General features: G+C 57.6%; 1 protein-coding gene across 5 annotated transcripts in view; it reads right to left on the bottom strand.

The window, feature by feature from the left end:
* Nucleotides 1-13,098, bottom strand: part of DAGLA (diacylglycerol lipase alpha) — a 66,928-nt gene that overhangs the window by 39,953 nt on the left and 13,877 nt on the right. Inside the window, exon 1 of one of the 5 annotated variants that reach the window (XM_063693208.1) lies at nucleotides 4,078-4,302. The exons of 3 other annotated variants lie outside the window; for them this stretch is intronic. In XM_063693208.1, the coding sequence (XP_063549278.1) occupies nucleotides 4,078-4,281 (204 nt within the window). In that variant the 5' untranslated portion in view covers nucleotides 4,282-4,302. Of the gene's footprint in view, nucleotides 1-4,077; nucleotides 4,303-13,098 lie in introns of those variants that run through there. One more of the 5 variants, XM_063693209.1, reaches the window with a different exon arrangement.

The raw sequence follows: 13,098 nt of genomic DNA, 5'->3' as shown, positions 1-13,098 counted from the left end.
TCCCAAGAGACTCGCCCAGCCTTGTCACGCTGTCACTTCTGTGGCCTCTGCTTCCCGACCTGCTCAGGGTGTGGTGGGAGGTGGAGCTGGGGCCACATGCTCGGCACAGCCCCTCTGGCCCCAGTGGCACTCCACTCCCACTTCACGAGGACACGGCAGGGAGGTGGCGGGAGTTTGGCAGGGCTTCATCCCTGTCAACCAGGGGCTGGTGCCCTCGGCCCCCCTAACTATCTGCAGTGGGGAAAAGGCAGGCTCCCACTAACCCCTGCTGGCCCAGGGGAGGTCAGTGAAGCTGCTGTAACTCCAAGGGATGAACCTTTCCGTGAAGGAGCTGACGGCAACGTCTGAGAGAGACCAGCAGTGCTAATGGGATGCCCAGCTGGGGCTGTCAAGCCAGACAAGGTCCTGGTGAGACCGGCAGAGGCCAAGGCTCCTGCCAGGCAGAAAGTGGCACCTCGTCTCCTCCAGGGTTTGGGGAGGCAATCTGATAATGCCTGCTTCCTCAGCAGGCCCAGTCCTAGGAAGACTCTGGGGTGGGGGTGGTGGTAAGGGAGTCAGCGAGAGCTAGGGGACCTCGGCGGGGTCAGCCTGCGTCACAGCTCATGCTGACTCCTCCACCTTCAGTGGCCGCCGGCTGCTATAAATACCACTTCTGTCTCTGGATGTTGTGGGAGGTGACCTAGAATCATGGGCTCTGAGGCCTCCTGGGTGCACCCCCTGCCTGTTTTAGACAGAGCCTGCCGACCAGAAAATCCTCACAGGTTAGAGCCCACCCCCAACCACGAGCAGGGCCCTCGGCCAGCAGATAAAACCCCAACACTGAGGGAGATGGCTTCCAAACCTAGAGCTTCCTCCAACTTGCACCTCGACATGTTCATGGGTGGGGTGCAGACACCAGGTCCCTGGGAGCAGAGCCCTGGCCAGCCCAAGACCCGAAAGAGACATGGCACCCAGGGCCATTGGCTCAGCCTGAGACCTGCTGCCGTTCATTCTCCTCCATGCCCACTGCCCTCTGGAGCCCAGCTCAAGGGTGAAGGCTCCAAAGCCATTTGATCCCGAGTCCCTTCCCCGCCCCCAACTTCTCAGTCCTACGGTTGTCCTCGATTCTTGATTCAGCCTGGTTTCCAAACTTGTCACCACCCTGGAAGCCTCCCTGGGGTGTACTCTACTTCGAAAGGGGCCCTGTTAGACTGTTCTGCAGTTGCTCAGATGAGTCCTTGACGATTTCATTCTTCCATTTGGTAGCACGCTTCTGAGTGAGCCCTTCCCTCCTCCAGATATCCCAGACAGGCCCAGGCCTCAAACCCCAGGCTGGGCTGGCCCAGGAGCAAGGACAGGAGGTGGTCCTGACCTCGGCAGGTGTGAAGACACCAACACCCACAGATGGCCAGGGCTTGGTTCCAGGGTCCCTGGTTTAGGGCAGGGGCAGGCTCTCAGAGTAGAAAAGGCTGGAAACAGCCCTGAGGGTGGGCCCTGGGTGGTGTGAACACAGGTGAAATCTGGTTAAAGTCAAGTTAGTGCATGCAGCCATTCTCCAACCATCCACAAATCACCAGAGTGCCTACTATGTGCCAGAGATTGGGTGGATGGTGACAAAAGCCGACATGGTGCCAGCCTTTATGGAGCCTGCAGACCAGAAGGAAAGAGACTTCAAGTGAACCTTCACATACAACAAAGAAAAATCCTCTGACACATGCTCAGGCGGGGAGGCTGCCTACAGAACTAGGAGCTGGAGCTGTTTCTGAAGGACTAGCAGAGGGAAGCGACCACAGGAGAGAGCGGCGCGGAACAAGCACTGGAGGATACCCTCGGCAGCAGGGCCTGGATGTGAGGACAGTGGAGGCCTGGAGGATGGAGAAAAGGCCAGAGTCAGGCCAGCAGAGAGGAGGCCAAAGCAGGCAGGCTGGCAGGGCCAGGCCCTGGGCTCTGAGCCTGGGAACGACAAGCCAAGGTGGGTGCGAGGGTGAAGAGAAGTGGGTGGCCCAGATGGAAATTCAGCAGACAAAATGGGGACAGACAGGGCGGGTATTAAGGATGTTTACTGCTCGCTGTAACACTGGCGCTGTCAAAGACGACCCCAGCTGTCTGGCCCGTGCAATTGGGCGGGCAGAGGGGGCACTGGATCCCAGAGGAACGCCTTGAGAGCGGAGGCCTGGGGCTGCCCATCCCACCCTCAGAGCAACAGCTCCGGGAGTCAGCCCTGGGCTCTGTGAACACAGGTGAAGTCTGTGTCCTCCCCCTCCCCCCAGTCTCAGCTCAGCCCAGTCCCGAGCTCAGGCGAGCCCGGGCACGGCAGGTCAGGATGTCAGTCCAGGAGTCCCACTCAGGAGCAGTCAGTGGGCTCTGCTCCCACCGCCGAGGGTTCCCAATCATGTGCTTGAGGGGGTTTGAGGCATTTCTCCTGAACATTCAGCTCCCCACTCTTCCTGCCATCCGGCCCCGACCGTGAATAGGACTACGCAGAGGAGCTCTCAGAGTTAATTCAACCTACTACAGGAGGGGAATGGAAAGAGGGTCTCTGTATGCCAGTCACCCACTCTCCCAACCACGTGTTGGGGCTCAGAAAATGGTACCCCAAAGTGAACGCCTCACAAACAGCCTCAGAAGCAAAGCTTTTCTCTGAACATCTCCTGCCTTCCTGTCTCTATCCCTCACTCTCCCGACACAAACCACAGAAACTAGAATTCTCTTCCCCACCCCTCACTCTCCCCAGAGGCAAGCCATAGAAACTAGAATTCCTCTTTCCCAAGGCAGGTCACAGAAACCAGAACTCCTTTCCCCTAAAGCCACCCATAAAACCTAAAAGTATTAGCCTTCTCCTGCCTTTCTGTGTAAGAGCTGGCCATAAAGAAATCCTCTGGTCAGGCAGGGCACAGTGGCTCACGCCTGTAATCCCAGCACTTTGGGAGGCTGAGGCAGGCAGATCACCTGAGGTCAGGAGATCGAGACCAGCCTGACCAACATGGTGAAACCCCGTCTCTATCAAAAACATAAAAAATTAGCTGGGCATGGTGGCACGCGCCTGTAATCCCAGCTACTTGGGAGGCTAAGGCAGGAGAATCTGTTGAACCCGGGAGGCAGAGGTGCTGTGAGCCGAGATCGTGCCATTGCACTCCAGCCTGGGTGACAGAGTGAGACTCCATCTCAAAAAAAAAAAAGAAAGAAATTCTCTGACCTACTTTCTTTGATAGTAGATCATAAGACCCCCACTCAGAATCCTGCCCCATACCCTGAAGGAAGGAATGCAGCACAGAGAGGCCAAGAAGGATCTGAGAGCAGGCCTTGCTGGGTTTCCCCACTCAGTCTGCTCCCATGGGATCTTACTCTTTGTGCCCAATCATAGCTCTTCATAGTTGTCCATTCCTCCTCAAACTTAAGCATAAAAATGGAGTTTTCCCTGGATCTTTGGATCTTCATTCTGAAGGCTCCCATGTCACGTAAAACTTTGATTAAATACATTTGTTATGCTTTCCTCTTGTTAACCTGTCTTTTGTTACAGGAGTGTTGCCTATGACCCTCATGATGGGGAGAAAAGGGATCACCCCATAGCTGCACCTACAATCCATTCATCCACCCATCCATCCATCCATCCATCCATCCATCCATCCATCCATCCATCCATTCCTCCACCCTCCATCCACCCACTCACCATTTCCAGTCATTCTACACTGTTCATCACACTTAGAAAGCCCTCCCCCTCTCACGTTGGCCTGCCAGCCCTGTGGCCTAGCCTCTGCCTGCCCTCACCCGTCTCCCAGGCACCCTGGCCTTCTCTCTGTTCTTGCAACAGGCCAGGCGTGCCGAACGCCTTTGTCCTCACTCCTCCTCTAGCCTGGAGAGAACCCCAACCCCACCCCCACCCCCAGAGCTTTGCGTGGCTGGTTCCCTCCTGTCATTCAGCTCCTAGCTCAAACATCCCCTCCTGGGACCTGCCTGCCAAATCTCAGGTACCCCAAGAGCCCCCATCATAGGACTCTGTTTTCCTATCAGCACTTCTCACCATCTAAAGTTCTGGTGAATGTGTTTACCATCTGGCTCCCTCCACCAGGGTGTGGCTTCTCAGGGGAGGGGTCTCACCTGTTTTCTTCCTTGCCAGGTTCCCTGCACTGAGTAAAGGTTTGGCAGGTTGGGGGAGCTCACCACGTCCCTGCTGCCTGAAAGAGAAACCATTTCGGAGCACGGCCTGAGAAGGACAGAAACAGGAGACTGTAGGAGCCACAGCAGAGCTGCACCCAGAACCCAGGGCTCCTGACTCCCAGCCCTGGCCTCTTTCCACACCATCTGCTGGCCATGCCTGGGATCCAAAGCCCTATCCTGAACTGCCCACATATGCAACTTCACTGGCTACCAACGACCACGCTGTGGGCGAGGCAGGGAGGAAATGTGGCATCTTCATTTTACTGATGAGGCAACTGTGGCAGGAAGGGGCTGTGGGTGATTTGCCTGTGGTAATGCAGTGAGTGGTCCTGCTACTGGAGGGCTCCCTAGCATTGACAAGCCTGGCTTCCCTCTACCTCCCTGTGCATCTGGGCGCGTGTGACTTGCGTCCACCTCTGTACAGCATCCTGTGGGAGGGAGGGCGCACCTCCAGGAAAGAGCACAGAAAGCTACGTTCTCAGGATGCAGCCAGGAGACTCAAGCCGTCTCCCAACCGGGGGCCCGGAGGGCACCTCAGCCATGGCCTGGCTATAAGTGAGAAGGGGAAGGACCTGGGGAAATGACTTCTCTTCTAAGAGACTCAGTGTCTTCATCTGGAGGATGAGGGGGTTGACCAGATGATCTCTCATTTCCCTAGGATCCACTTTTACCCCCATCCCCCAATGCTCAGTTTATAAGGGTCTGCAGCCTCTGGCTCAGGAATATAATCCCACAGAAGACTCGGAGCCTTAAGGTGCTATCATCTTTCTCACCCACTTTCTTCTGGGCCCCAACATTGTCCTGGAGGTAGAGAGGCCAGGAATTTGCACACCATGGCCCAGTGCTTTGATGATCCCCCCTTTTGAAATCTGTCAGAACTAAGTTCGAAACCTAACATGTTCAGCTTGTAATTATCAGAGTTAAAGACAGAGAGAGAGAGAAAGAGAGAGAGAACCTAACATGGGCTAGCTGCGGGGGCTCACACCTGTAATCCCAATGCTTTGGGAGGCCGAGGCTGGAGGATCACTGAGGCCAGGAGTTCGAAACTAGTAAGAACCCATTTTTACAAAAAAATTTTTTTTTAATTTAGCCAGATGTGGTGGTACATGCTTATAGTCCCAGCTACTCAGGAGGCTGAGGCAGGAGAATTACTTGAGGCCAGGAGTCTGCGAATAGTTTGGGCAACATACGGGGAACCTGTCTTTATTAAAAAAAAAAATTTATCTGGGCATGGTGGCACATGCCTGTAGTCCTAGCTACTCAGGAGGCTGAGGCAGGAGGATCACTTGAGCTGGGGAGTTCCAGGCTGCTGTGAGCTGTGATTGCACAACTACATTGAAGCCTGGGTGACAGAGCAAAACCCTGTCTCTAAAAACAAAACAAGAAAACCTAACCCCCCACTGACTGCCTCTGTGTGACCTCAGCAGGCTCGGGGGTGAGACTAGGTAAAGGGCAGGTTTTCGGGGTCCTCATCCACCCCCCTCCCTGTGACACAGAACTGCCCTTTGCCAACTTCCCTCGAATGTGAGAACAAACAAGATATACTGAGGGTTCCTTAGAGGAAGGCACTAGAACAAGCCTCAGCAATACTCCTTCCCTTTAAGCAGAGCCTTGGGCCCCTGTGCGCACACATCCCCACCACATGGGGGCTCATCGAATCCCGGCTACTTTCCTCCTCCAGGTTCGTACAATCCACGAGACCAGAGGAAGACAGCAGGTGCCTGAGACATGCCCGAGCCTCGGCAGCTTCCCTACCCAGAGCAGAGGGAGAGGCGGGCAGCGGGCATGCAGTAGGGCTGGGCCTGGCAGCGGAGAGGCTGGCTCCTAGTCCCCATGGCCCCTCAGAGCCCAGCCTCCTCTCTGCTCTTCTGGGGCCTTGGTAGGACACATGAGATCACGTCTGGGTGGTGCTCAGGGCGTCTGAGAGAGAAAAGGCCCAAGGGATGGAGGTGGGATTAATTATGTATTAGCATGCTTCTTTATTAGCACTTCTGTTTACTGCAGGGCACAGTGGAAAACACATGGGGCTTGATGTCAGAGAATCCAGGCTGGACATGGGGCCCGGCCATTCAAGAGGTGTGGGCAAGTCACAACCTCTTTGAGACCCAGTTCCGGGAAAAAGGGGATGAACAATATCTGAGCGATGTTGGAGAAAGCATGACACAAATCAGATTTCCTCACCTGTCAGTGGGACTGCAAGAACACCAGCCTCCCAGCATCGCTCACTGTGAGGTGGCCAAGTGCCTGGCCCGGGGCCACATGTGAGTGACATGCAGGGGGTCTCGTTATTGCTGCTGGAGGAGCAGGGAGGTGCAGGGTGAAAGGCCTGAGGATCGGGCTATTGGCAGTGCCGTTCAGGCTGGCACTCTCTGGGTGTGTCCCAGGTGGGTATGCTGGGCCAGCTCTCCTTAGGCAGATACCCACAGCAGCAAGAGAAGGAAGGGGCTGTGCGGGACTGCAGGGAGGGAGGCACCCGGCTCCTTGCCTGGCTAATGCAAGCCCCTCTTTGGGGTCCCAGCTGTGGGAGAGAAAGGGCTCCCTCTTCCCTAGGATGCCAGATCCATCAGCAGCTAATTATCTAATCTGTTCCCCTTGGCCTGAGGACCACAATCACAGGCTCAAGAAGTCACTGGCCATGAGCTGAGTCTGACAGAAAAGGACGCTTGGAGACCAAACCCTCAGGAGGGCAGGTGTTGGCGAGGCAGGTCCAGGGCTTCTGCCTCCAGGGCCGGCCCAGAGGCTGGAGAAGTCCAAGTTCAAGTTCCTGGGTCTGACTCATCAGAAAGAGTGTGAAGAGAAGGTCAGGGCAGGGACTGGTTGAATCAAGACAGGCTCTCCTTGCAGGAGGGCCTGCAGACAGGCTGCTGCAGAGAAAAAAGGCGCAGACGTGTCCATAAATACTCCCAGATTCAGTTATGTGCTCCTCTGCCTCCTGCCATACAAAAGTCTCACTGATGCATCCCGTCACCCCCACAACCCAGGACCAGTGCCCCAACAGGAGGGCTCTGGGGGCCTCTCCAGCTCCTTACTGACAGTCCGGCTGCTGCTGCTGCTGCCCTGGCACGCCAGGCATGCCAGGCCCAGGCACTGCCAGGTCACATGCTCTGCGTGGGCGAGGCCAGGCACTGCTGGGGCAGCCTTGGGGATGCAGGGTGGTGTGGCATTCACAGGCAGTGTGGGTCTGCAGAAAAACGGAGTGCCCAGAGGCAGCCAGCCACCTGCCTGCCACCCTCCCCAGCCCCACCCTCCTTCCAGGGGAGAAATCCTTGGGCAAACAGTCAGCCAGGTGTGAGCAGCACAGCTAATGCAGGGCTGGGAAAAGCAAACATGGAGGGCCTCCATGCTGCGGGCCCGCTGCCCTATGGGGTGGCATTTGGGTGGCCCTGCCCACAGCTGCCACTGGTGTCCCCAGCACTCTGCCTACAGTATTTGGAGGGTCTTCCAGGATGAATGCTTTGGCCTTCCCTCCACTGTACTCCCCGGAGGGGCCTGACTGTGAGGTGACAGAAGCAGCGCAGGGAAGAACAGGCAAGGCATGAGTCTGCAGAGGGTGAGGCGGACCTAGGCCTGGAGTCTCTGCTGGGCTACGCCTTGGCTGGGTGACTTGGAGCAAGTCAAAGGACCTCAGGACCAGGGATGCCCACCGCACATGGCCTTTGTGAAGGTTAAATGGGATGAGGCCCATGTGGGACCACTGAGAAAGGATTTGGCACAGAAGAGGGTCTGGATTCGTGGGTGCTCAGCTTAGTGCCACCTGTGGGTGTGGGGTGGAGCCAGGGCGGGTCGCAGCAGGAGAGGCAGTGCCATGGAGGTCTGGCCCACACCCTCTCCCAGGGCATGCTCACCTGGCTGATCTGTGACCCCCTGGCCTTAGCTCCAGGGCAGTAAGGCCAACACCAGACTTCTGGCCTATGGCTGCAGGGCCAGCCAGGAGGGAAGGATGGTCCAGTTCTATTCTACCAGCAGGGGCTGCTGCGTCTACTGGCCCCAAACTCAGGGCAGAATTCCCCCCAGCTGAGAAAGGCCGGTTCCCCTAATGGCTCCCATCCAGGGCTTCAGCTTCAGGCTGGCCCCCACCCATACGCAGCCAGAGGAGGCCCTGTCTTTCTGAGGATGCATAGCATGTCCTGCTTTCTCTGCTCTGCTGCGCACCACAGTTGAGCGTGCTCTGCAGGCGGTCTGCATGCCTCTGTGCCCTTGCACAGTCTGTTCTCTTTGCCCAAAAGGCCTTTTCCAATCTTGCTCCCCTGGGAACTCCTCAGTGTTCCAAAGCTCAGCCTAAACACAACCTCCTCTGTGAAGCTGCCAGGGCCCGCCAACCCCCAAGGGCAGACCTAATCAGTGCCCCCTCCATTCCGGGCTCCCCACTGGGCTGGGAGCTCCAGGAGGGCAGGGCTACACTCTGCATCTCTGTGTCCTTGGCACCCAGCACCACACCTGGTGCCTAGCAGCTGCTCAAGAAATGTCAGACAAGGCCCCCGGCCCAGCTCCCTTGCTCCTCTCAGATCATGCTGCCAGCACATTTGGCCAAAGAGACTCAGAGATGGCATGTGGGAAGCAGGGTAAGAGTGAGCTTCCCCAGGGAAGCAGGTGGGGTACGAGGTTTCCTTTCCTTTGGAAACTGTCCGTGCTACGTGCACCAAGCTTCACCCACTATCAGAAGTGGCTCTGGAGGCTTGCAGGCTGCCTCCCCATCTCCAAAAGCAGAAACCAAAGTTAGCAGGGGGGTGAGCAAAGGAAAGGGAAGTGCACCGGAACTGCAGAGAGAAAGGCAGTTGTGGCTGCCATCTGCTGTGAGCAAGATGTTTGGAGAACATGCGCTCCTCATTCTGAGGTCTCCCAGCCAACCTGCAGAGAGCTGGGCCACCCCTCTGCAGATGGGAGCCTGCAGCTCAGCCAAGCTGCAGAGGCACCACAGGAGAGATGTCAGGGACCCTGCCTGCCTGCCCTGACCCTCTGGCTGGCCCAGTCTGACCTTCTGATTCTTGAGCAGACTGGGGGCCAGGATGCCAGCCCAGGACAAGAGTCACACTGCCTTTTCCAGGGAGCCCCCAACAGGCTCTGAGAAGGCAACTCCACAATAAGGCTGATGATAATGTAAACATAAGGGTGATAAGGGCAGTAGTAGCAGCCATTGCTCACTGAGAGCCCAACTAGCTGCCAGAAGACCTGGTACTGGGAACTTCCAGTCATTATCTCACTTTGCCCCATGACTCCCAGGGGAGGAGGAAATGGAGGGTCCAAGAAAGGGCCCTGGCACTGCTCCTCACTGCAGAGACACCTGGCTACCCAGAGCCATCACAGGAGGAAATTAGCTGGGCATGGCAGGGCATGCCTGTAGTCCCAGCTGCTTGGGAGGCTGAGATGGGAGGATCACTTGAGCCCAGGAATTCGAGGCTGCAGTGAGTGCACTGAGCTATGATTGTACCATGGCACTCCAGGCTGGGTGACAGAGCAAGACCCTGTCTAAAAAAAAAAACAACAACAACAACAACAAAAAACCAGGAGAATATCTGAGTGGGAAGGAACCTCTGAGCCACTGAGTCACAAATGCTCATTTGAGGGAGGAAGGTGAGGAAGGATGTAGACAGCTGCCCCAGGCCACATCAAGGTCAGCAGCAGGCTGGGAGCAGAACCTGGAACCCTGCCCCACAGCCCAGGCTCCTGGGGCCTTGGTGTGCTCCTGCACAGGAATGGTTGCTGTCCTCCTGTCCTTGGCACCACCTGGGGCTCAGCCACGTGTGGCCATTCCCCCAAGCAGAGCGACGCATTTCCGAGGACTGAGGTAATGCTGGCCTTGCCTGGAGGGCCCATCTCAGTTTAGGCCAGGCCTTCCCTCGCCCTGGCCCGGCTTCTATGCTCCTGACCACAGCAGCGGGCCAAGCTCAGGAGGCTGGGTAGCGTTGGGCCTACCAACCACATTCCTTTCCAGGGCCACCCTACCCTGGGGCTACCCACAAAGGAATTAGCACAGCCAACAGCCTCATCAGAGTCACTGGAGCTGTCCATGGCACTGAGGCACAGAAACCGCTTCATTTCTCACTGGCCAGGTGAGCAGGTAGGGGGCTGAGAAGTCTGCCTGCCAAGACCGAACCATGCCAGGGTCCTGAATGTCACCCTGTGCCCTCAGCCCTGGCAGGCCAGTCCCCAGAGGCTACCATCCCCTGCTATGCCATCCCAGGGAGGTCAGGGGTGACCTCCCTCCCCTTGGCGATAGGAAGGTGAGGATCTTGGGGCGAACCACCCAGATCCACACCTCCCATCCCACCCCACGCGGCTCTGCTGCCACTGCCCCCACAGGCCAGCTCACAAGCCGCACACTCCACATTTCTGTCTGCTCAGTCCTCCCCCAGCCCCCTACACACCGTAATTGCAACACCTCCACCCCACTGACAGCGCCTGCCACTGCCTGCTCGCTGCCAAGGGGGCTGGGATGGCCCAAAGATGTGCTTCATGCAAACCTTGCTAGGGGAAGGGACTACAGTTTTCCCCTTTTCTCCAAGGGGTCTTTGGATCCGGGTGCTGACCCCACTTCCTGCCTCTCACAGCTCCCACCCCACCCCACCCCACCCCCAACGCCGGCTCGCCCAGTCTGTGAAATGCCTCTTACTCTGGGAGGGATGGAGGGAATCAATGGCTTCCCTATTCTCCTGCCTCTCCCACAGGGGAAGGGGAGGGGAGGCATGTGGCCCCTGGGGGGATCTTTCAGGGAGCGCCCCGGCCCCACTGCTCCTCCCCGCTGGGAAGTGGGGGTGGTGTGCTTGACGGACGCACGGCTGGGTGTCAGGTCCACCGGGAGTGGAAGGCAGGCAGCCAGGGTGGTGGGCACCTCCACCCCCACTCTCCCGCTCCCAGGACTCCATGGGAATCGCTGTCACTATCCAGACACCTTCACAGAGAACTCATGCCTAGGCTGAGGCACAGCCAGGCCGAGGGTGAGTCAGCCAGGGAAATCCCGGCACTGGCGCCCACCGCTGGTGACGGTTCCGCTGACACCTACGGAACGGGGTGCCCAGCCCCTCCCGCAGAGGGTGAGAGGAACACCCGGGCTCCCCCACTCCCATTTCCTGCTCCCTGAGAGCGAGCCTGGTGGTGGGGGCAGGGAGGAGTCTCAGTGGGGGCGGAGTCCTGGAGCGAGGCCTCCGCAGGCTGCTGCCGTCTTTGGGCCTCTGGTCCCTCACCCTTGAACATCAGCGGGGAAGGAGGTGGGAGAACGGTCACCACAGCCCCTGGGCTCTGGCCTGGAGCCTGTCACCCACACTCTGGGTATCTGGTTTTCCAGGGTCTCACCAGGGAACGCAGGGATGCACACCCTACCTCATTCCTGAAGGGCCCTGCCCCTGCCCTCCTTCCAGGCAAGGCCACTGCTCTGCCTGAGCCCAGCACCCCCACTATATGCTGTCCTGGACCCCAAAAAGGCAGGATGGAGAGCAGACTTAAACCAGAAGTCAGTACCCTCCCTGGGATGAAAGAGAGAGAGGAGGAGCAAAGAGGAGCCAAGAAGAACAGAAAGCCAGGCACAAAGCCTCCTTACAGCAGGACATTCTGTCCCTGGAGAAGCGCCTGTGGCCAGGTCCCCACAAACTCGCCAGACCGGTTGGCTGGAGCGGGGTGGGAGGCTCAGACCAGGGCCAGAGAGCGGACCTAGGACCTGAAAGCTCCCAGACAAGAAGCTCCCACTGCTCCTCCCTGCTGGGAAGTGGGGGTGGGTTGGACTCAGCAGGCCCTTAGGCAGGAGCTTCTGGGGACATGAACTCGAGGATGCCAAGCCCTATCCTCAAGTAGCTCACAGTGCAGAATAACAAGGAAACCAGGGCAGGTCAGCGAGCACAGAGCTCCGACACTGATGCCCGGACCACTGCTCAGCCCCAGGCAGACAGAGAAAGCTTCCTAGAGGTGCCTGATGGTTGAACAGAAAGAGCGGGGAAAGCAAAGCTGGCTACCCTCCTCTTGCCCCTCCTCCCACCCGGTTCCCCAGAGCCTGTGGGCAGATGCACCTTGTGCAGGGCCAGATTCCAGCCAGCAGAGAGGCTGGGCACCACTTTAGCTCCCAACCCTGCCTCTCAGTTGCTGGCAAAGGTAGTTTCTGCAGGCTTCCTGGGCTAGGAAAAACACGCTTGCGAGTACACAGAGAGGGCCCGTGGGGCTGCTTCCTGGAATCACCAGAACGCAGGTGCTTGGTGCTCCCCAGGCAGAGCCCCTCCACTGGCGGGGAGACGCGCACATGTTTGGGTTTCGCCAGGCCCCCAGCTTTTATCTTCCAGGCTTCCCCTCTCCATGGTTCTTCCTGAAGACCAGGCCTCTTGCTCTTCTCAGGCAGGGAAGTGGGTAATGCGAGCGATCCAGAAACCCAACTATTACTTTGAAAGAAGACTGAAAACATGTGACCGCATGAATCCCATGGGTTTACTTCAATGTCTTTAAAACAAATGACTTGAATGGATTTCTCCCACCCTTCCTCCCCACGGAGCCACTCAATGGAAAACAGCAGCTCAAAGGGCAACAGATTCAGGGCTGCCGGAAATGGGGTATCAGACACAAAGCCTGGCAGGGGGCACGTGAATAAAGGCAGCTTTGGCCAGGAGAGGATGAAAGGCAGACACCTGACAACCGACAGGCAGCCGGCGCAGAGGCACAAAGGGTGCACGCGAGGCCAATGTCAGGTCCAAGCACACCCAGGCACCCCAGCCCTCTGCTATGGGTGGTGGATCGCTCTCATGTCCCAGCATTGGTCTCCCTTCCTCCTGCCACAGCATGGAAGCCTGGCTGTGGGGACAGCAGTGGCCTTGCTCAAGCCCTTGACTGGAGAGCCCTGCCCTGAGCAGCCATTTACGCGCAAACTCACTGGGTAGCTGGAACACGCAGGTGAGGTCTTCTTGGGCAGCAAAAATTGCTTAGAAAAAAACAGGCAAGGAAGCAGGACTGAAGACATGTGACAGTCCCCAGAAGTTCAGAGCTGGA

Source organism: Gorilla gorilla, chromosome 9 (genome assembly GCF_029281585.2).
Source record: "Gorilla gorilla gorilla isolate KB3781 chromosome 9, NHGRI_mGorGor1-v2.1_pri, whole genome shotgun sequence".
Classification (NCBI taxonomy): Eukaryota; Metazoa; Chordata; class Mammalia; order Primates; family Hominidae; genus Gorilla; species Gorilla gorilla.
This window is presented reverse-complemented; position numbering and strand designations above follow the sequence as displayed.